Source organism: Theropithecus gelada, unplaced genomic scaffold, assembly GCF_003255815.1.
Source record: "Theropithecus gelada isolate Dixy unplaced genomic scaffold, Tgel_1.0 HiC_scaffold_15802, whole genome shotgun sequence".
NCBI lineage: Eukaryota > Metazoa > Chordata > Mammalia > Primates > Cercopithecidae > Theropithecus > Theropithecus gelada.
This window is the reverse complement of record NW_020257551.1, coordinates 1-27,390: the sequence shown is the minus strand read 5'-3', so window position 1 is coordinate 27,390 and position 27,390 is coordinate 1. Positions and strand designations below refer to the sequence as shown.

General features: G+C 52.7%; 1 protein-coding gene across 1 annotated transcript; it reads left to right on the top strand.

Annotated features, from left to right (window-relative positions):
• The first annotated feature begins 8,497 nt into the window (after nt 1–8,497).
• LOC112617012 (protein Wnt-3a) lies at nt 8,498–20,568 on the top strand. Its single transcript, XM_025373744.1, has 3 exons — nt 8,498–8,552; nt 9,977–10,242; nt 18,329–20,568. Exons 1-3 carry the CDS (start codon nt 8,498–8,500, stop codon nt 18,806–18,808), a joined length of 801 nt encoding a protein of 266 aa, XP_025229529.1. The 3' UTR covers nt 18,809–20,568.
• The last annotated feature ends 6,822 nt before the right edge of the window (nt 20,569–27,390 follow it).

The following is a 27,390-nucleotide window of genomic DNA, read 5'->3' as shown; positions in this document are numbered from 1 at the left end:
GTGAGCCGAGATCGTGCCACTGCACTCCAGCCTGGGCAACAGAGCAAGACTCCATCTCAAAAAAAAAAAAAAAAAAAAAAGAATTTGGAAACATATCCTTCCTGTTTGATGTTCAAAGGTCCTTTTTTGAAATTATGATGGTAGATATTTTATACATATATATGTATAATATCTACCATATATCTACATATCTATATCTGTCTATTTATAGAGAGATATATCTATATCTATCCATCTATCTATCTATCTATCTATCTATCTATCTATATCTATCTTTTCCTCTCTCAACAAAATAAAAACACTTGGCAGTCCTCTGTTAGTCCCCAGATGCTCTCTGATACTTGCAAAGCCCATTAAATCCAAATCTAGAAACAAAGGATTGTTAAGATCCCTCTAGTCCAAAAGTTCTGAGATGCAAGAGACAAAGGAACCATCAAAGCTAATCTCATTATTCCCTGCATCCGACAACTGCACTGCCCTCAGCTGTGATGGAGCCTTGCCTGGCAGCTCTTCTGCCTTTCCCTAAATGCCCACCTCTTACCACCTAGAACTCCCTCACCTTCTCAGACTTTATCCATCCATCCATCCATCATCCACTCATCCATCATGCATAATTCACCATCCATCAATCCATCATTCATCCATCCATCCATCATCATCATCCATTTATCCATCATGCATGATCTACCATCCATCAATTCATCCATCCGTCCATCCACCATCCAACATCCATCCATCTATCCATCCGTCTATGTGCCATCCATCAATCTATCATCCATCTATCCATCCACTGTCCATTGTCCATCCATCCAGCATCCATCAATATCATTCATCCATCCATCTATCCATCCATCCACCATCCATCATCATCCATCTATCCACCATCCCTCAATCCATTATCTATCCACCCACCCATCCATCTACCCACTATTCATCGCCCCTCCATCCCAGGCCTGCCTCAGAGCTCATGTTGTCAAGCCTTGCTGTGTGTCCTTGTCCTCTCTACTACCTCCCTTGTGAACTGTAAGCTCCCAAAAGCACATGATTTAGCACAGTCCCAGGAAAAAAGCCTAACACACACACCAGCAAAGCCTCCCACTAGAGATAGGGAAGGCTTCCCCTGGTTCATTCTCCTTACCAAGGCAAGGACTCTCTTCTCCTGAAAGATTGTCATCCAACCTCTGTTTTATTTATCACCAGGACAGGAACTCCTTCAACTTTCAGAAAGCCTAAGTTGTTAGAAATTTTATCATATTGAGCAGCAGTCCACTTTCTGGAGGATTTTTTTTCTTTTGATGGAGTCTCCCTCTGTTGCCAGGCTGGAGTGCAATGGCGTGACCTCAGCTCACTGCAACCTCCGCCTCCCGGGTTCAAGTGATTCTCCCACCTCAGCCTCTTAAGTAGCTGTGACTACAGGCGCACACCAACACGCTCCACTAATTTTCGTATTTTTAATAGAGACGGGGTTTCACCATATTGGCCAGGATGGTCTCGATCTCTTGACCTCATGATCTGCCCACCTCAGCCCCCGCAAAGTGCTGGGATTACAGCCGTGAGCCACCATGCCCAGCCTCTGGAGGATTTTTTGTCTGTGGTTCTTGAGAGTGGGCACCTTGCTTCTTATTCATCTCATATTCCTAGTTCAGCCCAGTGCCTGGCTCATTAGGGATTCTCAGATCCTGGATGGATGGTTGAATGGATGGATGGATGGATGATGGTTGGATGGTGGGTGGTGGATAGATGGATGAATGGATGATGGGTGGATGATGGATGAATGGTGATGGATAAATGGTGATGGATGGATTAGAGATGGATGGATGATGGGCAACAGATAGATGATGAATGGACAGACGATGAAGGGGATGATGGATGGATGATGGTTGAATGATGGATGGGTGATCAATTGATGATGATGGATGATGAATGAATGATGGGTGAATGGATGGATGAGTGATGGTAGATGGTGGATGATGGGTAATGGATGGACAATGGATGGATTGTGGATGGATGGATGGATGGATGGTGGATGATGATGGATGATAGATGTATAGATAATGTATGGATATGGATGATGAATGGATGAATGGTGGATGATGGATGATATATGGATGATGGATAGATGTGGATGATGGATGGATGGATAATGGATGATGGATGGATGTAGATGACAGATGATGGATGATGGGTGGATGGATAGATGGGTGGTGGATGGTGGATGATGGTAGATGATAGATAATAGATATATGGAGGATAGATGGATGGATGGATGGTGAATGGATAGATGAATTGATAGGTGGATAGGTGGTAGGTGGTGGTAGATGATGGATGATAGGTAATGGATGGATGGATGGATGGATGGATGGATGGATGGATGGTGGATGATGCACGATAGATGAATGGATAGATGGAGGATGTAGATGACGGATGGATGAATGAACGAAAGGAAGGAAAGATAGATAATTGATACTTTGGATGAATTCAGTAAATAACTGCTAAATGAGATGACAACAAGTTTCTGGGAAAGATGGTTTTCCCAAGTGGAAGATACTTCCCTTACAGAACAATTTTGTTATGCGGTTTCCTTTCTTCTTCGTTTCTCTGACACCTGATTGCTGTGTTAGAATAAAAGTCTTGGGCCTGAATAGAGCAGGCCTTAGGTGACTCAAAAAATTCAACCAGGCTCCTTCCCAGGTGACTTGGCCAAATTGGCAGCATTTGTGTCTAAGCACCCTGCCTCCCAGTAGTCTGTGTCCCACTCCAGTGGGACCTCTGACAGTCCACTCTAATGAAGGCATTTTCCTGCTGACTGGGATGATTCCCTGGCCTTCTGGGATGGCTGGCACTTCCCACAGGCAAGATGCCTCTGTTTCACCCCCATAGATGCCTCTGTTGTGTCAACAAAAGCAGAAACCCCTGACAAAGGTGTTTGTGGCAGAGAACTTGGCTTCCGTGGAGGCTGGCTGCCAGGACTCCAGAGCCTGGACGTGAGCCCTGGCCTCAGGGGAGCCCTGAATCGGCTCCTCTGTAAACAGAGATGACTCTGGGCAGTGGTTCATAACCTGTGTGCTTCAAACGCCTGTGGAAATCTGATCAAAGCAATGTATTCTCTCTCCAGAACAACGCCCGTGCTCCCAGATATACCCCATCGTTTGTGCTATTTTGGGAGGGTAGTGAAAAGATTCCCCCTAGAACCTTGGGTGGAATCCATCCCATAGGCTTAAATCTCCTGTCGCTGTGGCTGCCACTTGGACATTCTGGGGGTCTTCCTTCTGTACGGTTTCAGGACATTTTTTAACTTTTTATTTATTTTATTTTATTATTTTTATATCAGAGATGAGGTCTCATTCTGTCTTCCAGGCTGGAGTACAATGGTGTGAACACAGCTCACTACAGCCTTGAAGTCCTGGGCTCGAGCAATCCTCCTGCCTCAGCAGCCCAAGTAGCTAGGACTACAGATGCACGCCACCGTGTCCAGCTCATTTATGTTTATGTTTTTTTTTTTTAAGAAAGGGGGTCTTGCTATGTTGCCCAGGCTTAACTTTTTATTTTGAAATAACTTCAGACTTACATAAACATTGCAGGAGTGGCACTGAGAGCCCTGGGTCCCCTTGCCCAACCCTGTGGTACATAACCATGCCAATTGTTCAAAACTAAGTGTGTTCTATTCACCACACTCTGGACGTCACTCAGCTTTCCTTCATTTTTCTATCAAGATCCCTTTTCTGTCCCAGAACCCCGTCCTGGGTCCCTTGTCACTTTTGGTGATGCCATGCCTCTGGCTCCTCCGCTCTTCCCTGTCCCTCATGCCCCTGAGACCTCTGAGGAGCACAATTAGGCATTTTGCAGAACAGCCATCAATTTGGGTTGGTCTGATGTCTCCCGACAATTAGATGCAGGCTGTGCATTTTGGGCGAGAATACCTCGAAGGCTGTATGTGGCCTTCATGCATCATCCCTGGAGCCACATGGTATTGTGTGTCCCATTTCCGGCAAGGTTAACTCAGTCCCCAGCATAAGGTGGCATCTGCCAGACTTCTCCAGTGCACAATTAAGGCTTTTCCCATTGTGCTTGATAAACACTGTGAGCAGTTGTGGAACTGCTTGGAGACCTTGTGGCTTCAACTTTAATGCAGCCTCTCTTTGCCAGAACATAGGGTCTCATGTTTTTCTGGCCTGTGGTCTTTCAGCCTGCAGCTTCTACTTTGGCCTCGGATGAGGGTGTCTGTCCTGGGATCCAAGCCTCTCTGCAGAGACTTCTTGTCTTCAGTCTTCACCAGTAAATTGAAGGCCTGCACCAGGGTTTTCACACCTGGCAGGGAGCTCCACCTCCACACGTGATGGAAGGGAAAATCAAGGTTCAGCCAGCTGGTGACCAAATTGAGCAAGAATTAGCTCTTTTCTCTCCAAGTGGAAGCCCTGAGCACCACCTGCCCTTGCCCTCGAGTGTGTCTGGCTATTGGGACTGTTTGCCTGAGTTTTGATAAGCAGGGATCTCCAAGCCCTTGTTATGGGTAGGGCATGAGTGAGGCAGAGAGAGCCCTAGCCTCAGGCTCTGGTTCTCCTCTTATCAGAAGCTCAGGAGCAAGAGGGAGGGGCTGGCCTTGGAGACAGACTCCTGTAGTAGCCAGCCCACCAGGTGGGAAGGCAGGCTCAGCTGGAGTAGAGTATTCAGGGCGTGGGATGTCCAGGCCATTTGGGAGTGAGAAGGTCCAGCCAGGAGGGCAGGTGGAGCTGTGTGCCATGCGTGAGGCCAGGAGCACCCAGGACACTCCTCAACCCTGCCCTCTCAAGCTGCCCTGGAAGGGAAGCAGGGCAGATGGCAGGGGAGGGGTGCTGACTAGGGAGTGGATGACCTGAGGATGACAAGAAGAGGCCTCAGGCCTGGAGGCACAGAGAGGAAGTGCTCTGCATCCAGCCACACGTAAATTCACTCAGGGGCAGTGGGTTCAGCAAAGGCCCCTCCAGGCCTGTCTGTGAACTGATCAGTTGTGTCAGGGAAGTAACATGGGGTTGGGGGTGGCGGCTTCAAGTTTCCTGGAGAGGTGAGGAGGAGGTGGTTGCCTAGCTGCTCCCTGGGAAAGGAAAGAGCAGAAGTTGCATGATGGGCCTGGGTGACCATCTGCACCCAGGGGCAAGGGTGGGCCTGCTGTGGGTAGGCTCAGACCCTCCTGGTTCCCTGACTCAGCCCAGGGCTCCTGCCCTTCACTCTGGCCCCAGGAAATATCTATGGGCTGGGCCTTGTGCTCCAGATTGGAAATAAAAGGTATGCCAAACAGTTCCTGCCCCTAGGCAGCCAGGACTGGGGAGGGAGTCAGTGGGCAAATCTTCCTGGTTGGGGAGGGGCAGCCAGGTGTAGAGGACACCCAGTCCCTGGCCGCTCCCCTCAGAGCAGGCAGGGGCACAGCAGGTCCAACCTGAGCCAAGTAAGGAACTGGAAAGAGCCCAAGGGGAGGACAAAGGGCTGAGTGCGGCCTGAGGCCAGGGAGCGGCATTGAGGTCAGGAGAGGAGATAGATCCAGAGGGGGCCTGGCATGTTCAGATTGGCATTGGGCAAAGACCTCAGCCTGCAGAGAGTGTGTTGCGAGGGAGAGGTGTACATCTGTGTGTATGCATGTGTTTGCGTGTGGTGGGTTGTGGATGCATATGTGCATCCATGGGAGGTGTGCATGTGTGTGGTGTGTATGGTGTGCATGCATGCATATGTATATGTGTGCGCGTGTATGGTGTGCATGCATGCATATGTATATGTGTGCGCATGTGTGTGTGTGTGCACGTGCATGGGGCATGCATGTGGGGGAGTGTGCATGTATGTGCGTGTGTATTCATGTATGTGTATGTGTTGTGTGGTGTGTGTGTATTTGTGTGTGTGCATGTGTGTGTGGTGGGGTGTGTGTATGTGGGGGGTGTGCATGCATGTGTGTGCATGTGTATGGTATGTGTGGTATGCCTGCATGGTGTGCATGTGTGTGTGGGATGTGCATGTATGTGAGTGCACGTGTATGCTGTGCTTGCATGCATGTGTATATGTGTTCATGCATGTAGTGGGGTGTGCATGTGTGCTTAGGTATGTGGTGGGGTGTGCATGTGTGTGCATGTATGATGTGTGCATGTGTTTGGTGTGCATGCCTATATGTGTGTGTTTGCATGTGTGCGTGCATGTGCATCAGGTGGGGTGTGCATGCGTGTATGGTATGCATGGGTCTGTGTGTGCGTGCATCTGTGCATGTGGCTGTGCATGCATGTGGTGGAAGGAGGAAGCTGGAAGCTGGGGCCTCCTAGGGGCCTCTTCATGGCAAGGTGGGAGATGGACCCACAGATAAGAACCAGGAGGGGCAAATTGGCTGAGAGGCCCACCTGGGAAGGCCACCTGGGAAGGCCAGAGTAGCTTGGGCAACTGGGGCTGTTTCAGGACTGGACAGTCTCTGACCAGCAAGCAGAGCCCTTCCTGAGCTGGTGGTGGGAAGTGGATACAGAAGAAATGGAGAGTTTTCTTCTGGGCTTGTGGCTGGATGCAGTGGGTGTCCAGGCCTGACTTGGACAGGGCCCTAGGGAGGGGATGGGGCTGCTGGGACCTGCCATCAGGGAGCTGTTGGCCAATCCACAGAAGAGTCAACCAAAGCAGGCCCAAAGGGCTCAGGGGGCTTTGCTAGCAGCCAGGGGGACGGGGGACGCCAATGCAAAGCCACAGCCTCGAATACCTTCTACTTTGTATGTTCTTGGTACGGGAGCAAACGTGCGTTCTTCTGTGCTGGTTGTGTGTGGATGTGTGTTGGGCTGTGTGGGAACGTCTGAGTGTGTGCACACTCACTCATGCCTTTCTGTCCCTGCCGGCCTGGGCTCAAGGACATCACAAGCCCCAGGGGCTGCTCTCTCAGTCCTCTCCTAGGCAGCCTGCAACCACATGCCTGTGTTCCTGAGTTACGCCATTCTTGCAATGCTATAAAGAAACACTTGAGTCTGGCAATTTATAAGAAAAGATGTTTAATTGGCTCACGGCACTGCAGGCTGCACAGGAAGTGTGGCTCTTGCTTCTGCTTCTAGGAGGCTAGGAAGCTTTCAATCATGGCGGAAGGCAAAGGGGGAGCAGGCGTGTCACATGGTGAGAGCAGCAGTGGGAGAGAGTGTGGGGGAGGAGGTGCCACACACTTTTAAACAACAAGATCTTGCAAGAACTCACTTGTAATCTCGACGATAGCACTAAGCCATGGGACCCACCCCCCATGACCCAGTCACCTCTACCAGGCCCCACTGCAGCCCTGGATATCACACTTTAACATGAGATCTGGGCGGGGACAAATATCCAGACTACATCAGCCCCATCCACCGGAGGATGAAAGCTCTCTGGATATCCAGGTGTCAGAGGAGGTCACAGCCCCCTATGATGACTCTGTTGTGACCCTGAGGGGACCATTGCGGGCCTTTACCAAGGAGGAGCAGGGGGACACAGTGGGACACAGCCCTGTATCCCCCGCCTTGATCCATGGGAGGACCCTGGCTCCAGGAGAACCTCAGGCTTCCTTCTGTCCCCATCGAGAGGGCCCATCAGAGCTCCCTTCTCCCTCCTGCTCTCCCAGGGCCTCGAGGGGAGAGAGAAGGTCAGAGCCAAGGAAAGGTGGGGGCTCAGGACCCTCCCACAACAGAAGCAGAGACACGCAGGAACCTGTCCCAGGACACACCCAGCCCCCCGAGGCCAGGCCGAGGCTCAGGGGCTCCAAAGCCCAGGTGTCTTCTTGCTAGGTCTGTAAGATCCCTGCCCAGTAGCAGGTCGGGCTCTTTCCTGGTTGGCTCCCTGTTGCCTCCCCAGCTCAGACTGCAATGCTTGGCAAACAGCAGGCACTCTGTTCCTCACCTGTGTCGGAGGGTGGGTCCAAAGTGAGTGCCTGTCTTTTTTTTATTTTGTTTTTTTGAGACAGGTTCTCACTCTGTTGCCCAGGCTGGAGTGCAGTGGTGTAATCATACCTCACTGCAGCCTCGAACTCTTGAACTCAAGTGATCTTCCTGCCTCAGCTTCCTGAGTAGCTGGGATTATAGGCCCCCAGCCTTTTATCAATGAAAACAGGGCCTGGCCAGGCCCACCCCTCTCCTCGTGCCCTTGCAGAAGTGTCTGCATACACCCACCCCCAAGACACGGCTCATTCTTTCAACTTGTCTGGGGAAGCCTGGCTGGGGGTCTGGCCTTTGCAAAGCCCACACCACCCCTCATTCCCAGCCCTCTGATCCTAGCCTCCAGAGCTTTCTCCTAAATTCCAGCCCTCCCCAACCACCCTTCTGCACAAGCAATGCTACTTCCCCAACTCAGCCTCTATTTCCCTTTTTGGGGAAGAAGGAAGCTGTGTACAAGGACCCAGGCAGCTCCAATGTCAGCAGCGGCAGACACCCTGCAGCCTTCCAAGCTGTAGGCAGGGGCATTTGGGTCACTGGGGCTGGCCTGGGGAGGCAGGCGCTGGAGGCCACTGGTCTTGAGAAGATTCCAGAAGAGGTGGCCCTACGGCTCAGCCATGCAAGTGCTGGTGCTTGGGGTGGAGGAAGGAAATGGCAAGAGGCACAGCAGAGGTGGGCGTGTGTGGGGTGGAGCCACACTCTGGGGTCTGCACCCCAGGCTGTCTGGGCAGCAGAAGGAAGTGGCTCTTGTCTGGTTTTACCTGTCTTCATTCAGTTGTATGATTATTTTGAGATCCTTCATGCTATTTTTCTTGTTATTCCTAAATTAAATGCTGTTATGGACTTGCCACTGTTTTTTAACCATCCCTGTTGATGGACATTGGGGTACTTCCAGTTTATGGCTTGTGTGAACATTTGCTTACAAGTCTGTGCACAGACACAGGTTTCCTCTGGGGCAAGCCTAATGGCTGGTGTACGTTTACCCTTGAAGACACTGCCAAAGTGCCTTCCAAGAGGATTGCACCTTTCCCCTCCATCCAGCTGTGAATAAGGGTCAGGGTCTGATTTCTCCACATCCTTGCCAACACTTGCTACTCTTTGACCCTTTGATTGCAGCTGTCCCCGTAGGTGTGAGGCAACCCCTCATTGGGTTTTTTGATTTGCATATCCCCAGGATGGGTGATGTCGACGATCTTTCCAGGTACACGCTGGCCTTCCTTGTGCCTTTTTTTAAAAGACAGGGTCTTGCTCTATCACCCAGGCTGGAGTGTGATCATAGCAGCCTCAAACTCCTGGGCTCTAGCAATCCTCCCACCTCCACTTCCTGAATAGCTGGGACTACAGGCGCACACCACTGCACCTTGCTAATTTTTAAATATTCTTGTAGAGATGGGGTCTCGCTACATTGCCAAGGCTGGTCTCAAACTCCTGGGCTCAAGCAATCCTCCCACCTCCGCCTCCCAAAGGGCTGGGATTACAGGTATAAGCCACCTTGCCCAGCTGTTTGTTTTTTGAGACAGGGCTGGAATGCAGTGGTGCTATCATGGCTCACTGCAGCCTCAACTTCCTGGGCTCAAGTGATCCTCCCACCTCAGCCTCCCAAGTAGCTGGGGCCACACCCAGTTAATATTTTTAATTTTTGTAGAGATGGGGTCTTGCTATGTTGAAAAGGCTGTCCTGGTCTCAAGCAGTCCTTCTACCATATCCTCTCAAAGTGCTGGGATTACAGGCATGAGCCACTGTACCTAGCCAAAGTTGATTGTTAAAAAGAGCCTGGTACCGACCTCCCCTCTCTCTGGCTTCTGTCACCATGTAATTTCTTGCACACACTGGTTCCCCTTTACCCCCCCCCCCCCCCCCCGCTTTCCCTTCTGCCACAAGTAGAAACAGCCTGAGGCCCTTGCCAGAGGCAGTTGCTGGAGCCATACTTCTGTGTAGCCTGTAGATCCGTGAACCAAGTAAGCCTCTTTGCCTTATACACCACCCAACCTCAGGAGTTCCTTTACAGCAATGCAAATGGGCTAAGACCCCTGCCCTGCCCAAGGCGGTCCTTTGAGCTGAGCCCTGTTAACCCTGCATCTCTCCTTTCTCTACAGCTACGAGGGAGTCAGCCTTTGTCCACGCCATTGCCTCAGCTGGTGTGGCCTTTGCGGTGACACGCTCATGTGCAGAGGGCACGGCCACCATCTGTGGCTGCAGCAGCCGCCACCAGGGCTCACCAGGCAAGGGCTGGAAGTGGGGTGGCTGTAGCGAGGACATCGAGTTTGGTGGGATGGTGTCTCGGGAGTTCGCCGACGCCCGGGAGAACCGGCCAGATGCCCGCTCAGCCATGAACCGCCACAACAATGAGGCTGGGCGCCAGGTAGGTTCACTGCCTGCAAGGGTGCTTGGGAAAAAGGAGCCTCTTCAACAGGGTGTGTGCCCTGGTTCCTTGGGGCATATGGCAGGGTGGTGGCCAGGCTGAGGGTCTTCTCAACTCCTGCCTGGGGTGTGCAAAGCTTAGCACCATCCAGCTGCACCACAGCATCCAGTGCGCTCCTGGGGATGGCGAGCCCACGTGTGGACTGGGGTAGCCAAGAAGGAGGGAGGAGGCAAAGGCCTGGTCAACAGGAGCCCCTGCAGAGCCCAGGGTTGGAGACAGCCAGGCAGCCACAGAGATGGGGAGGAATTCTGCAATGAGGAAATGCACACAAGGTGACCCGATGTTAAGGACAGTTGGCAGTAATTTAGGGGGAGGGAGGCTGGGAGAGCCTCCCAGGCAGCCTGGAGGTGAAAGACGACAAGCGACTTGGTCTGGGCAGAGTACAGAGTGTAATGGAAAAAAGAACATCTTGATGTGGAGAGGCCAACCCAGACCAAGCCGTGTAAAGCTTCGTGAGCCTGTGTCTTAGTCTGTCTGTGCTGCTACAACAAAATACCTTAGACTGGATAATTTATAAACAATGGAAGTTTAGTACTCACAGTTCTGGAGACTGGGAAGTTCAAAGTCATGGTACCAGCAGATTCCTTGTCCAGTGAGGGCCTGCTCCTCATGGATGATGCCTTCTGTGTCCTCACTCAGGGTGTGGATCTCTCTGGGGTTACTTTTATAAGGGCACTGTTTTAGGCCATTCTTGCATTGCTACCCAAGACTGGGTAATTTATAAAGAAGAGAGGTTTAATTGGCTCACAGATCTGCAGGCTGCACAAGCTTGGTAACAGCATCTGCTCAGCTTATTGGGAGGCCTCAGGGAGATTTTACACATGGCAGAAGGTGGAGTGGTAGCAGGCACGTCACATGGGCCAGAGCAGAAGCAAGGAAGACAGAGTGGGGGCGAGGTCGCCACACACAGATCTTGTGTGAACTCACTCACTATCATGAGGACAGCACCAAGCTATTCATGATGGATCTGCCCCCATAACCCAAACACCTCCTGCCAGGTCCCACGCCCAACACTGGGGATTACACTTCAACATGAAATTTGGAGGGGACACAGATCCAAACCATATCAGGCACGAATCCCATTCACAATGTTCCACCCTCATGACTCGACTTGATCACCTTCTAAAGGCTCTACCTCTTAATGCTGTCACCTTGAGGGTAAAGATTTCTTTTTTGGGGGGGTGGGGACACACAGTCTCGCTGGAGTAGTGGCATCATCTCAGTTCACTGCAGCCTCCATGTCCCGAGTTCAAGCGATTCTCCTGCCTCAGCCTTCTGAGTAGCTGGGACTGTAGGCGCATGCCATCACACCCGGCTAATTTTTGTATTTTTAGTGGAGATGGGGTTTACCATGTTGGCCAGGCTGGTCTTGAGTTTTTGACCTCAAGTGATCCACCCACCTCGGCCTCCCAAAGTGCTGTGATTACAGGTGTGAGCCACCGTGCCCAGCCGAGGGTAAAGATTTTAACCCACGAATTTTTGAGGAACACAAACATTCAGACCACAGCAGCTTGTTAGAAAGGACTTGGTCAGAAGATCAGTGGATTACCAAGAAAGGAAATATGGCTGATGGTCAGTGACGGGTATAAGGACCAAGTGGCATCCACAGGATTTAGCAACATGAAGATGGCAGCTGGCCTTGGCTGTAGAATCAGGGGATCACACAGGGGTGAAGAGTGAACAGGGGATATTCACCTTTTAACAGTGAGGAACTAGATAACTCAGACTAATCTTCCTACGGAAGACAACTTCAGATGCAGGATGAACTATAAAAAGCACCCTGTTAAAAGTGTGGAGTCCCCATAATTACACGATTCATGATAGATGAGGCAATGCAGTGCCATGGGAGGAATGCGCTTTTCAATAAATGGTGCTCAGTCAACTGGGTGGTGTTATGGTCTGGATGTGTCTCCCAAAATTCATATATTGTAAGTGTGATCCCCAGTGCAACAGTCTGGAGAGGGGGCACCTAATAACAGGTGTTTAGGTCATGAGGGCCTTGCCCTCATGAAGGGACCAATGCTGCTGTAAAAGGGCTTGCAGAAGAGGATGTCTCTCTCTCTCTCTCTCTCTCTCTCTCTCTCTCTCTCTCTCTCTCACCTTCCTGCCATATGAGGACATGATGTTCCTCCCTTCTGGAGGACGTGGCATTCATTCAGGGTGCCCTCTTGGAAGTAGATAAACCAAGCCGTAACCTGCCAGCACCTTCATCTTAGATTTCCCAGCCTCCCAAACCATGAAAGAATACATTTATGAATTACTCAGTCTCAGGTGTTATGTTGTAGCAATACAGCATTGACTAAGACAGATAGCAACATGGAAAAAACATAACCCTGGCTTGCTACCTCACATCATCTGTAAAATCAATTATAAATCCCAGTGGGAAAGGTAAAACAATGAAACTTTTACAAGAAAATATATAATATCTTTGTGATCTTAAGAGTAGGCAAAGGCGTCTTAAACAGTCCAAAAAACACTCACATTGAAAGAGAAGTGGAATAACAGACTATATTCAAATTAAGAAACTTCATCCATAAAAATACACCACTATGGGATTGAAAAGGCAACCCATAGAGGAGGACACATTCACATACATACATCCACATTCACATGTGCAGCAAATGTAGAGAAGCAACAGTAGGAAAATAACTCTGCAGACTAAGAAGAAAAAGAGAGACAAACCAATGGGAAAATTGGCCAAAAAATTAAAAGCCATGTTATGAAAGAAAATATAGAAATTCTAGTACCTACACAAAAGGTGCTCAATGTTATGAGTCATCAAGAAAATGCTGTGAGAATCTATGTCCTGGAAAGACAGAGAGGAGGATGGGGGTTTCTGAGACACTGGTGTTCTGGGGCAGGTAATTCGTAAAATTTTGTATATTTTGCACTTATGACACATATACTTTTTTGTATGTCTATTATACTTCCATAAAATGATTTTTAAGTGTCAAATAACTGACCATTTAGTGAGGAATTAACAGCCCCTGATCCAAGAGAAAATCCCAAGCCTGGTACCTGGGGTAGCTTTTGTCTAGGGTCCATTTGCTGACCTGGAAGAGACTACAGAGGTTGCACTGCATTTCCAGCAGACTCACAGAGCTAAGGGGCCCACCAAGGGTGGGATCTCTGGTAAATCCTTCCTCAGTGTAGGCTGTGACCCTGAAGAGCAAAGCCAAGCCAGAAGTAGTCTTGCCCTGTGCACATGGGCAGACTAGAAATCTCTCAAAACCTGAACTTGGATTAAGGTAATCCCAAATTGCTGGTACTCCCATACACTGGAAAAAGCAGACAAAATCCTCTTTGGAGAAGGACGATATCCTTCCTCTAAGCCTATATAATTTATTTATTATTATTTCTAATAATAATTTTTTAGAAAACACAATGTTGGCTGGGCGCAGTGGCTCATGCCTGTAATCCCAGCACTTTAAGAGGCCGAGGCGGGCGGATCATGAGGTCAGGAGATTGAGACCATCCTGGCTAACATGGTGAAACCCGTCTCTACTACAAAATACAAAAAAAAAAAAAAAAAAAAAAAATTAGCCGGGCATGGTGGCGGGCGCCTGTAGTCCCAGCTACTCGGGAGGCTGAGGCAGGAGAATGGCGTGAACCCAGGAGGCAGAGCTTGCAGTGAGCCAAGATCATGCCACTGCACTCCAGCCTGGGTGACAAAGCAAGACTCTGCCTCCAAAAAAAAAAAAAAGAAAACACAACGTCCAGCACACAATCAAAGATAATCTATCACATGATCTGATGATACAATGAGTTTAATCAGAAAAAAAAAAAACAGTAACAAGTACACAGGAAATTCAGATACTGGAATTATTAGACACAGACTTTGAGGGGGAAAATGCTGGAATTATTAGACACAGACTTTGAGGGGGAAAATGCTTACTTAGGTTCCCAAGGCTAAAACACAAGTGTGAACATTGCAGCAGGAAACTAGAAACTATAAAAAGAATATAATAGGCCGGGCATGGTGGCTCACACCTGTGATCCCAGCACTTTGGGAGGCCAAGGCAGGTGGATCACCTGAGGTCAGGAGTTCGAGACCAGCCTGACCAACATGGAGAATCCCCATCTCTACTAAAAACACAAAATTAGCTGGGTGTGGTAGTGCATGCCTGTAATCCCAGCTACTTGGGAGGCTGAGCCAAGAGAATCACTTGAATCCAGGAGGCAGAGGTTGTGGTGAGCCGAGGGTGTACCATTACACTCCAGCCTGGGCAACAAGAGCGAAACTCCGTCTCAAAAAAATAATAATAATAGATTTGGAAAAGAATTACATATAAATTGCAGAACAAATAAAGACTTCCAGTTAAAGATGAGAAGCTGAACACTTCCGTCTGCACTCTCCTGGAACCCACTAAAATAACAATAAATTAATTTTAAAATAAATAGATATGTAGAGATAAATATAAATAAAATATAAATAGATATAAGTAGAGACAGGTAATAGTAGATATAGATGACAGATATAAATGGATATAAATAGTGCATAGAGATTATACATAGATATACATGCTAATATAGATAGATAGGATGTATGGATAAATAGATTAGATAGATGGATGAATAGATAGAGATGGATACTCGTGAGAATACAGAAAATAAAGAGGAAACAATGCTAACAAAACTTTGAAAGCTAAAAGCAGATAGATGAATACTCAAGCGGACCCAAGAAAACTGAGTCTTAAGCCAGTAGAGGAGAAATTTGAGAACCAGTCTAGGAATTCCCAGTATCTGATATCTTGATAAGTTGAGATAAATATGGGACTGAAAACAGGAAGATTGGTTGAAAGGTGATTTTCAGAGTACTTTATAGCCCACTCACTCCACTACCCAACTCTTTGTAGCCAAGCAGCAGCCTCTCCTTTCCCTGTGGCTGAAGTCTGGAGGTTTGTTTTCTGCAAAGCAGAGGTCTCTGATCTGAGGGACGCCAAGCACATCTCAGAGTAAAGCTTCCAAAGTGAAAATTTTCTCTCTACATATGGAAGTTCATGCCTTTCTCTCTCCTCCTGATTTCCTAATGCTAGCTGTGAGCCCTAGTTATCCTCCAGGCAAGAGGATGGAAGATTCTGCTCTGGGGACTCTGACCAACTCAAAAGAGACTTCAAGACAGTGACTTGTGGAAGGTCCCAATAAAGCAATGCAGCTAGATCACTCTATAGAGAGGACCAAGGCTGACAAGTCTCTCCCATGTACAGGAACTTCCAATAAGATTTTTAGTGTCCCATGTTTAAATATGAGCAGACAGCCAAGGATCATCAGACCTCTAAGGAAGGCCTCTAACAACAACAATGGCAGAGTCCAAAACAAACAAACTCAAACAAAATGTATGGGAAAGAGACATTGTAAAGAGAGATGAAACTTCAAAGGATGATCATTAATATCCCCAAAGAGATAAAACACTATATCCATGAAATTGGAACAGGATGGTAATTTTAAACATTCAAGTTACAAAAGAGCTCTTAGAAATTAAAAATATGATAACAGAGGCAAAAATCTTCAAATTGAAAGATAGTTGAGACACCCTCCCACAAGACAGAAAAAAAAAAAAGAGAGAGAGAGAGATTAAGAACAAGGAGATTTGGAGGATCTGTCCAAGAAAGACAGTGACAAACAAAAAGAGGAGGCAGTCAGCAAAGAAACAAGGCAGGAAGCTTCCTCACAACTGTGGAGCACAGGTTTCAGACCAAACAGGCCCACGAAGTGACTAGAACAACAGAAGAAAAAGATCTACTTCAAGACACACTGTTGTGAAGTTCAGAGCCTACCACATAGAACAGTCCTCCAAGCTGCCAAGGAGAATGTTTGGGCTTTAGAATCAGGAATCAAACTAGTACCAGAATTTTCAGGAGCAATAATGACAGCTAGAAGAAAACAGAGTAATAATACTTTTGAATTCCAAGATGTAAAAATGAATTTTAAGCGAAGAATTCACTTCCCAGAAAAACTATCCATTAAATGGGATAGTAGAAAAGATTGTTTTTAGACATGGACATTCCAAAAAATTTACAAGATCTTTTCTGGGAAAAAAAATATCTGCAAGAAGATGAAATTGATAGAATAGCTGATGTGTTTGGACATTTTGAAGAGAATATTTAGACAAGTAAGGGAGAATTTGAGGCTGAATCAGTTACAGGTACATTGATAATACCAACTACAAAAAGTCATTGAGGAAAAGAAGTCATCATAATGTATGACATTTAAAGTTGTCCCAATACCACCAGCAGTGAATACTGATGTGAAATTAAGCTAGTTTTTAGGGCAGGAGTGGTTGGTGGTTGGGAAGTGTACATCAGTATGGTGGAGTAAGGAGAGAAAACTAACTGCCATCCACCATGGCGAGAGGCCAATAAATAATGCCTAATGCTGAAAAATCAAGAGGTGTCAAGATAAATGTGTTATTAGAGTTGTAAACATTGCAAGGGGCTGTATGTAGGACCAGAATTCCTGTTTATCTAAACAGGTCTTGGAAACTGTTGGACTCTCTAAAGTATGCACCTAGGTAACTTTGATCCAACATAAAACTAAAACAAAAGAGGAAATAAAATGGATATTAGATAAACTAGACTGGGCAGGGTGGGGCATATGTTACTCTGCAGATGCCCATAGGAAACAGTCAATATCAGAGGGAGGAGTTCAAGAAAGAGCCAGAAGGGGATGAGGAGGAGGCAAGATTGGGACCCAGAGCCCAGTTGAAGCCTTAGATTAGAACTGTCCAATAGAAGTAGAATGGGAGCCACAAATGGCTCATGGATTATTATAATTTGTCCCACAAATGACACAAAGATCATTATAAATTTTCTAGTAGCCACATTTAAAGAGTAAACAGGTAAAACAAGTTTTTTGGTTTTGGTTTTGGTTTGGTTTGGTTTGGTTTGAGACGGACTCTGTCCTGTAGCCCAGGCTGGAGTGCAGTGGTGCAGTCTCTGCTCACTGCTACCTCCCCCTCCTGGCTCAAGCAATTCTGCCTCTGCCTCCCAAGTAGCTGGGACCACAGGCACCCGCCACCACGCCTGGCTAATTTTTGTATTTTTAGTAGACACGGGGCTTCGCCTCCAGTGATCCACCCGCCTCAGCCTCCCAAAGTGCTGGGATTACAGGCATGAGTCACCCTGCCCGGCCAGAAACAAATTTTAATACTAAATTTTATTTAACTCAGGATAGCCGACATGCTATCATTTCAATAATGTAGTCAGTATTAAAATTATGAATGAGCTGTTTCCCATCCTTTTTGTACACTAAGTCTTGGGAATCCAGCATGCAATTGGCACTTATAGTACTTCTGAATTTGCACTGCCATGCCTCACGGGCTCCTGTCTGGCCAGTGGCTGCCACAGTGCAGTGCCACCTAGACTGTCTGATGTTCACATGCCCCTTTACACTCACCCCCACCCCTTCCCCAAAGAAAGAAGGGAAAAGAAGCTGAGTTCTCCACTGCCCCTAGGAGAAACCATTTGCTCCTCAGCCAGGTCCTGCCCCATCCCCTCAGGTAAGGACATCCCCTTACGTCCCAACATTGCCTTCCTATTCCTCTGTAGTACCCATACAGTGACCAGCTTCTTCGGCCACTCATTACTCATGCTCAGGACTCCTGCCTTTCCACCAGGCCGTATACACCTCCTCTGGGCAGCGTGCCTGGGTCCTCAGGGTCGGAAGGAACGCCTATCCCCCTGCATCCCTGCACTCTGACTGCCGTGGCTCTTCGTGTCTGGCATCCCACGCTGCAACTCTGTCCTTCCTTCACTCCACCCTAGACAGTGTAGAAGTACTCAGTTAGGAGACGAGGACAGGGGAGTCCCCCAAGCCCTGACCTGGGAAGGCTTGGGTCTGGCAAGGGAGCAGGCACCAGTATCTGCACCATAGGAAGGGGGTGGCCCTGGGGCCCTGTCTGGGAGTCTGCTCCCTCTGCCCGGGGACTTTATGGAGCAGGTGGGCTGCGGGCGACATGTAATGCTGTTTCCTCTGGGAGACGCACCAGGGGGCCGCCCTGACGCTGGCTCCTGCGCGTGCCCCGCAGGCCATTGCCAGCCACATGCACCTCAAGTGCAAGTGCCACGGGTTGTCGGGCAGCTGCGAGGTGAAGACATGCTGGTGGTCGCAACCCGACTTCCGCGCCATCGGTGACTTCCTCAAGGACAAGTACGACAGCGCCTCGGAGATGGTGGTGGAGAAGCACCGGGAGTCCCGCGGATGGGTGGAGACCCTGCGGCCGCGCTACACCTACTTCAAGGTGCCCACGGAGCGTGACCTGGTCTACTACGAGGCCTCGCCCAACTTCTGCGAGCCCAACCCCGAGACAGGTTCCTTCGGCACGCGCGACCGGACCTGCAACGTCAGCTCGCACGGCATCGACGGCTGCGACCTGCTGTGCTGCGGCCGCGGCCACAACGCGAGAGCGGAACGGCGCCGGGAGAAGTGCCGCTGCGTGTTCCACTGGTGCTGCTACGTCAGCTGCCAGGAGTGCACGCGCGTCTACGACGTGCATACCTGCAAGTAGGCACCGGCCGTGGCTCCCCCTGGACGGGGCGGGCCCTGCCTGGGGGTGGGCTTTTCCCTGGGTGGGGCAGGACTCTCACCTAAAAGGGGCAGTACTCCTCCCTGGGGGCGGGACTCCTCCCTGGGGGTGGAGCTCCTACCTGGGGGCAGAACTCCTACCTAAAGGCAGGGCTCCTCGCTGGAGCCAATGTCTCCTCTCTGGTGGCTGGGTTCCTCCTGAATGATGCGGAGCTCCAGGATGGGGAGGGGCTCTGCGTAGGCTTCTCCCTGGAGACTGGGCTCCCCAGGACAGAGGCGGAGCTACATGGTGGGCGGAGCTTCTCCTGGGTGGGACAGAGCTTTTCCTGCGAGGGCGTGGCTCTGGGTGGACGGGGCACCAGGTAGGCTTCTACCTGCAGGTGGGGCTTCTCCTGAAGGAGGCGGGGTTCTAGGATGGGGCAGGGCTCTGGGGTAGGCTCCTCCCTGGGGGCGGAGCTCCTCCTTAGGAGTGGGTTTCATGGTGGATGGGGCTTCTGCCTGGATGGGGCAGAGCTTCTCCTGACCAGGGCAGGGCCCCTTCCATGCGGACTGTGGCTCTGGGTGGGCGTGGCCTGCGTAGGCTCCTTCCTGTGGGTGGAGCTCCTCTGGGACAAGGCTCCGATGGGGCGGGGCTTCTCTCCGCGGGTGGGACTTCCCTGGGAACCGCCCAGGAATCCGGGATCCAGAGCAGGGAATTCAGCCCACTAGCCCCCTCCTCCCCAATCCCCTGTAAGGTTCCATCTACCCCTGTGTCTAGTTGGGAAGGTTCCATGAAGCGAGTCGGGTCCCCAACCCGTGCCCCTGGGATCCTAGGGCTCCTCTCCAAGCGCCTGGTTTTGGAATGCTCCAGGCGCGCCGACGCCTGTGCCACCCCTTCCTCTGCCTGGGGTTTGACCACCCACCTGACCAGGAACCCTACTGGGGAAAGCCTGAAGCGCCTCCCAGCCCCCAACCCCAAGACCAAGCTCGGTCCTGGGAGAGGACCGGGGCTTCGCGGAGGCAAGTGACTGAGGCCCTCCCAAAGAGGTCCGCCCTGCCCAGGCTACCACACCGTCAGGTCCTCCTCCTAGGGAGCCGGCCTGCTGCGCCCCAGGCCCCGCCCGTCTCTGCGCTACTCAGCTGCGCCCTCTTCTTTGCAGCTGCCCAGCCCCTCCTCCCTGCCCTCGGGTCTCCCCACTTGCACTCCATCCAGCCACAGGAGAGATAGAAGCCTCTCGTCCCGTCCCTCCCTTTCCTCTGCCTGTCCACAGCCCCTTATAAGATAAAGGTAGGAAGAGGGGTCCAGTCCCCCCAGGCTGCCCAGAACTGCTGGTCTCATTTGGGGGCTGTTCGGGAGGTTTGGGGGGTATCACCCCCCCACCCCACTGTGCTGCTCGTGAAGGTCCCACAGCCCTGAGATGGGCCGGCCCTCTTCCTGGCCTCTCATGGCGGGACTTTCTTGGTCCGCTTTCCTGGAGCCAATGGCCCGGCCCCTCCTAACTCATCTGCCTGGCCCCGGAATGAATACGAGGCCGCTGAACCCACCCGGCCCATATCCCTGATTGCCCCATGGTCAGCGCCCCTCAGCCTCTGCCACTGTGAACCGGCTCCCACCCTCAAGGTGCGAGGAGGAGACGCGGCCAGGCGGGGCGCCCCAAGAGCCCAGAAGAGGGGACACCGCCATCCTCTGCCTCAAATTCTGCGTTTTGGTTTTAATGTTATATCTGATGCTGCTATATCCACTGTCCACTGGAGTTAGACGAATAGATGTGTTGTGTTTTTTTTTTTCCTTTTCTTTCTATGAAAGAAATTATTTTAGTCATAGCTTGTGAGTTTCAAACAATGGGAAAAGTGAAAAAACAGAAACAAGCCATCAAGGCTGTGGTCTGGGCTGGATTTTTGGTGGTGGGTCAGCACAATGTTGGGAGAGTTGAGAAGATGCCTACTCAGGATCTCAGGGCCTGGGTCCAGGGGCAGGGGGATGCCCCAAGGCCATGATGGGTAGGGGACCTCCAGAGCTGGAATTCCAGGTGGAAGGAATAAGGATAGCTAAGCTGACGGAATGGCCACTGGCACCAAGGCCTGGAGTAGGGTAGAGCCTCTGATAGGGAGACAGCGGCAGGCACCTGGAGTCCCCAGGTAGGTAGCCCTAAGGTAAGGGGCTTGGCTGAGCCCCCAACAAGTCAGAGCAGCAGGATGCCCACCACCTCCCCTCCCGCAGAGCCCATACTCACTCAGCGGACACCCCAGCACCAGCTATGGACGTGCCCCCAACTCTCTGGGTTTGCGGACAGTGGCAGGGTGGCTGGTGGCCTCTAAGTGTAGGATCAGCTGGATCCAAGCAGGACCTTGGGATGGGGCTGGCCATAAGGAGTTCTTCTGGGATCCTCACCTCGTAGGGTTGTGCACAGGGGTGCCCTGCCTGTGGGAGCCCCCATCTCCTTTCCCCAGCCAAGGAAGGCAGGGAGAGCCCCTGGAACAGGTGAGCCATCCTACTGACAGGAGCCCTCATGTGGCCTCACTAGGGGTGCTGGGTGTGCCTTTGGAAACAGGCAGCAGGGGCCCGAGGGCTGTCTCAAGGCCATGCCTTCCCCATCCCAGCCCCACCAAGGATCTCTGCTCCACTCTCTGCCCTCCCATGCCTGCCCGGTCCCTGTGCCCATCTCTGGGCCCTGTCTGGATGCCCAGCCAGACCTTCAGGGCAGTGAATGCCAAGGGAAAAAGCCATGGAGGTGGAGCAACCAGTGCACTTGCCTGAAGGCCAGGCCCAACACAGCCACCATACTCAGGCCATGTGCACGCCGGCAGGGAGCCAGGCCTGAAGAGAACAGGAAGGGCTGGCCATCCTCCGGTGTGCCCTGTGGTAGGAAGCGGGGGTCAAGGCAGCCCCAGGAGTAGGGCGGGTGCACCAGCATCCTAGGCATGGAGGCCATGAGAACACAATCTCCCGGCCCCAAGAGCCAGAGACGGGCCAGCCCCAGGCAGGAGCATGACCCCTCCAGGCACAGTGTCCCCTGACCCTGCCAGTCACCTGCCATCCCAGACCCTGAGGGCACAGGCTCAGGGCATGTAGCTCAGGCTGGGCAGAGGGGCCTGAGGGACTGCTGACCTCCCTCCCCACACCCTCGCTCCAAGGTGCCCTCATGGCTGCCCAGCAGGACACACTCTCTAGGCCACATTGGGCCTGGCTGCCCTCTCTGGGCGCCATTTTCAAGCTACAGGCCTTGCTCCTCACCTTTGTGAGTGGTCCACCAGAAGCCTGGCCTTCCCAAACCCCCTACCTGCCCCTCACTACCCACTCCCCAGGACCCCTTGGTCCTGTGCCCCAGCCACCTCCCTGAGGCTACAGATCCAGCCCGGCCCCCACCAGGGCCCTGCTCCTCCCCACCCCAGGTCAGGTCTTTCCACCCCATTCAATGCCCAGGGCCTCTCCACAGTGCTGGCATAGTGGGGCAACATAGCACCCACAAAGCAAGATAGCATGCTGCCCTCTAGCATACCCTGATTGCTGCACAGGACTCCTGCCCAGGTCTGGCCACTGCCCAACCCCTGCCTGCAGCAGCCATGCAGAGCCTCATGAAGCAGAGGCCCCTGCCGAGGACAGTCAAGGAGGCTAGGCCTAGGAGGGGATGAGGGCTGAAGTGTGGCATCTGGGGTGGTTGTGGGGAGGGAGTGCTTCTCCAGAGCCACCAGCCACGGGAGCACAGAGCTACCCAGGGCCTGTCAGGGCCAGGGGAGAAGGGACCCGATCCAGGGTTCTGGAGGTCAGGTTCTCCTCTCCCTTGCCTCCCAAAACTGTGCATCAGCTTCGAGGTCTGGTGGGCACCCCAATATCACTCCCAGCCATGGCCTCATTGTCTGGGGCTGTGACGCCCATCCCAGGCAGGTCACCCACTGCTCCAGGGCAGCTCTGACCCGCCATAGGCAGGGCAACTGGAATTCCCAGGGGGGCCCCAGGGGGCAGCTGTGCTGCTGTCTACAATGAGGGAGGCAGTGACTAAGGACACAGGACCCTTCTCCCCCGTGGTGCATCACCAGTGAGGGGACCCCAAGTCCGCTCAACCCGCCAGGCCCTCCTGAGCAATAGCCATAAAGCATCAGTCCTTGGGGGAGGGCAGCACCCGACAGGAGCCCCTGGTCAGCCCCGGCCCATGGGCACCATGCCTCTTAGGACCCAGGGCAGAGCCACCCTAATTGGCACCTACTGGGCCCCAGTGCTGGGGGCATTGCAGATGAAAGACACTGACCCGGCCGGGAGGCAGCTGGGCAGGCAGAGGGCGTGAGAGTGTGGGGCCACCTGGGGGCTTGAAGCTGAGGTAGGCCCCAGAGAGATCCCCAGCACCCAGGCTCTATCTCCACTGCTGGGGTCCAGAGAGGGGATGGTGCTGGCCTGAGGACACACAGCCTGCTGGAGACCCAAGGGGCCATCTGGGTGGAGAGCCCAAGGTCCCGTTGCAGGCCGGGTGTGAAGGACCACTGTGAAGATGGTCTCAGCAGTCCTCATCCCCATGGTGGCCCTAGCACAGACAGAGGGTGACCCCACAAGAGGTCCTGGATGTGTCTCTGAGGAATGGGGTGCAGCTGGTCTGCAGCCCCTGGGGCCATAGGACACACCCCAGTTTATAGGCAATAGGGGCTGGGAGGTAAAACCCTCAACTCACCCTGTGTAGGAGCAAGCCCTGCCCCTGCCTGGGCTTCAGTTTCTCTTCTATGCAAAAGGCAGGGAGCCAAGGGAGGTCTTCCCTCTCAAGGGCCTGCTGGCCTGGGCTGCTGCACCTGGTGCATGGCTTCCCTCACCTGCCAAGGGCAAGCATCACCCTCGGAGCCCCAGCCCCCAACCCCCCAGAGCCTGCAGGCCTCCAAGTCAGTCTCAGAAGCCACCCCCCAGGGCGTTTACAGCCCATCCTGCCCACCCGTCCTGCAGAAGGAGGAAATGCGCCTGGTGGGCCTGTTCGCAGGTAGTTGAGACAGGACAGGAATAACCATATAAAAGGCCCGGAGGTGGTGGGGCCCCACCCCACCAGGGCTCCCCTGCCCAGCCCCCTGCACATCTCACCCTGTGGGCTTTGAAGTCCCAGAGGGGTGTGGCTGGCCCTCACCTTGGGCACCCCTCCTCTCTCTGACACCCCCTCCCCACACCTACTTTCAGGATCCTGGGGCCTCAGTTTTCTCCTTTCAAGGAGGAGCCTGGAGGCTGCCAGCCTGGCCTACCCAGGACGCTGGGACCGCAGTAGGCAGGTGCAAGGCCACCTCCAGGTCCCCATGCCCAACACGGGGTGGGGGTGAGGCCCTACTTACTGATTGCCCAGTGCCCATCCCCAGCGCTGAGCCTGGGCTGGGTGTGCCCTGAGGCCCTGCCGGTCCTGGTCCTTGCCCCTGCTCCATCCTGGGTCCTCTCTGGGCCATGCTGGGTTGGTGGGGGTCTGAGAGGCCCATCAGTGGAGATGGCCCCTCCCCTCTCAACCGGATTCCACATCCAGCCTAGCTCCCCTACTGTGGGCCTGGCGTCACCACCCTCCAGTGGGTGGGAGAGGAGAGGGCAGGACCCCTGACCAAGCTCTGGGCCTGTCAGCTCCCAGGGGCACAGCTGCTACCCCAGGAGTTGACGTAGCCCAAAAGATGGCCTTGGCCCAGGGGTTCCTCGGCCTGTCTGAGGTTGGAGTGGGGTCTGTCACAGCCTCCAGGGAACTCCAGGACACAGGCTGAGCAGCCAGGAAGGAATTCAGGGGTTCCCTCCAGTCCCTGGGGCCATCCTCAAGAAGGAACATTCTAGAAGCTTATTGTTGGGGAAGGCGAGGCCTGGGGGACGCCCCTGAAGAGGAAGAGAAGCTAGGACTTGGGAGTGCCACACCCCAGTCCTTGGAGGGGGTCCTCCAAGGACCAGGGCATTGTAGAAATGGTGTCAGGTCCAGCTTGCCATCCAGGCCTCAGTACGCCTGTCTGTGTATGAGGTGGAGTGTCTGAGGCGTCATCAGACGTCAGCCACTCCTAAGCCCTAGCAAGGCTGCCCTGGCCACAGGTTCCCCGATAAGCTGACCCTGTAACTTCATTCCCTGGAGCCTTCCTCTAGCCTGGCCCTCCCCAGTGTTTCAGCCAGGTGGATACCTCCACTCTTTCCCCTGCAGATAGCCTCTCACCAGGAATTACAATCAGGGCTGTGCACTCAGAGCCTGGCATCATCAGAGTGGGGGACCCTGGTCCCCGAGCTCGGGGCGGGCCTCGGTGGGTGGACTGTCCACCCTGCACTGAAGCCTGGAGTGAGAAGCCATGAGAGAAAGTCCAAGGGAGAACCAGAGGGGAACCCCTGGGATGCTGAGCCAGCCTCTGCCCTCTGCCAGGCTCTGTCCCGAGACCCTGCCCTTCCACCTGTAGGCCCTGCCCTTCCTGGGCTACTGGCAGAGGGTAGAGGAGGTTGGAGCACCCTGGGCTGCGGTTCCAGGTAAGACAAGTGCGGACCCTCAGCCTGGACTGAGCTGGGGATGTGCCCCACCCTGGAATATGAGAAGACAGGGCCCTGCCCTGGGGTCTGGGAGACACAGCCTCATCCCAGGTCCTGGGGGAAGCAGTCTCACCCTGACGTCCAGCTGTAGACCTTGGATGGGCCCTAGTTCCCTCTGCCCTACAGTGGCACCACCACCCTCCACGGGCCCCAGCCCCTCTCCTGGACAGCTCAGCCCTCTTTCCCAGTCTCCTCCCCTCATGGATCCCCCTTTCTGCCTCTGAAACCCTCAGGATGGATGCCTCAGGACAGGGCACTCAGGTCCCTGCAGGAGTCTTGCATGGGTCTGGAGCCCTGGCAAGACCTCCTGGAGCAACTTCCAAGGTCTGGGGGACTAGGTCAGTGTTCCTCCCTGCAGAACTGGACTGCTGTCAGTGATTGCCTTTGGGATCATCTGGGAGGGCTTCCAGGAGGAGGTGAGCATGGGGACACTTCCTAGGGCTCCAACATCCTCCTGTAATTCTGAGACTGCATCTCTGCAGATGCCAAGAAAAAAAGTGGGTGCCCATGGCAGCAGGGGAGCCCTTGGAAGGGGCCCCACTGAAGCCTGGGAGCCACCACCCGCCTGCCTGGCCAGGATGGGAGCTCAGCAGAAGGTGCTAATTGCTGTTTAGCTCCAAGCTGACTCCTTGCTCTCTTTTGGTCTCTCTCTCTCTCTCTCTCTCTCTTTTTTTATTTGAGCCTCTAGAGCACACAGTAAACAGTCATTTGGCTCTCGGGGCCCTGCAAATTGGTGTTTATGGTGCGAAGATGAGGAGGATTTGTCCACCCAAACACAGGCTAGCTGGGAGGGAGGAAGCAGGGGTGGGACATCCCATCCAGGCCCAGCTCAGGGGAGCCTCCTTCAGACTGAGGAGCTGTGGTCTCACAAGCAGGGGACTGTGATTAACCCAAGGGAGCTTCTAGGAAGAGGTGAGGCCTCGGCAGCAAAAAGACCTCCTCCAGTGGAAGTTGCAAAGGCTCCACCATACCCTCAGGTGCCCCTGGGGAGTACTGCCCTCCAGACCCAGCTGGGATCAGAGCTTCCTGGCTGGGTCCCAGCCTGGGTCTCCTTCCAACAGCACACCTCACCTGCCCACCCAGTGGCCAGCTGCAGAATTACAAACTGGAACGCCGAGGCCCGGCCTCCTGGCAGGAGCAGGAAACACGGAAGTCCAGGCGCAGGCATATGGGCTGGATGTGTGGCTGGGAAAAGTGGATTTCCCCAGGTGTCTCCCCTCCGTTCACGAGCCTGAGGTGGGCAGACGATGCCCCAGAGCCAGTGCCCAGGCTCCTGTCTTCTTCTGCTGCCCAAACACCCCACCATAGCAGAAGGCCAAGAGGCCAGACTGGCATTGCCCTCTCCCCACTCCATTCAAGGCCTGGCATGAGGCACCTGCCCTGCAGTGCCACTCCTCATTGAAGCAGGCAGCCTGTAGCACCAACACCAAAGGCTGGGGAGGATGTGGGATGCTGGACATCAAGAGAGTGCAGGAGGGGCAGTGTTAGCAAGTAGTGTAGACCAGAGTGTACAGGGCATGTAGAAGAATGGATAGTGTAGACAGGGTAGTGCAGAGGAATAGCACAGGCGGGATAGTGTAGGGGGATAGTGTGGGGGGATAGTGTAGGGGGGATAGTGTAGGGGGGATAGTGTAGGGGGAATAGCGTGGGGTATACTGTAGGGGATAGTGTAGGAGGATAGCATAAGGGGGATAGCATAGGGGGATAGTGTAGAGGGATAGTGTAGGGGGAATAGCATAGGGGGATAGTGTAAAGGGATAATGTAGGGGGTAGTGTAGGGGGATAGCATGGGGGATAGAGTAGGGATATAGTATAGAGGGATAGTGTATGGGGAATAGCATAGGGGGATAGCGTAGGGGGATAATGTCAGGGGGATAGCATTGGGGAAATAGCGTGAGGGATAGCGTAGGGGGGCTAGCGTAAGGGGATAGTGTAGGTGGACAGTGTAGGGGGGATAGTGTAGGGGACAGTGTAGGGGGATACTGTAGGAGGATAGTGTAGAAGGGATAGTGTAGGAGGATAGCATATAGGGATAGTGTAGGGGGGATACTGTAGGGGACAGTGTAGGGAGATAGTGTAAAGGGGAT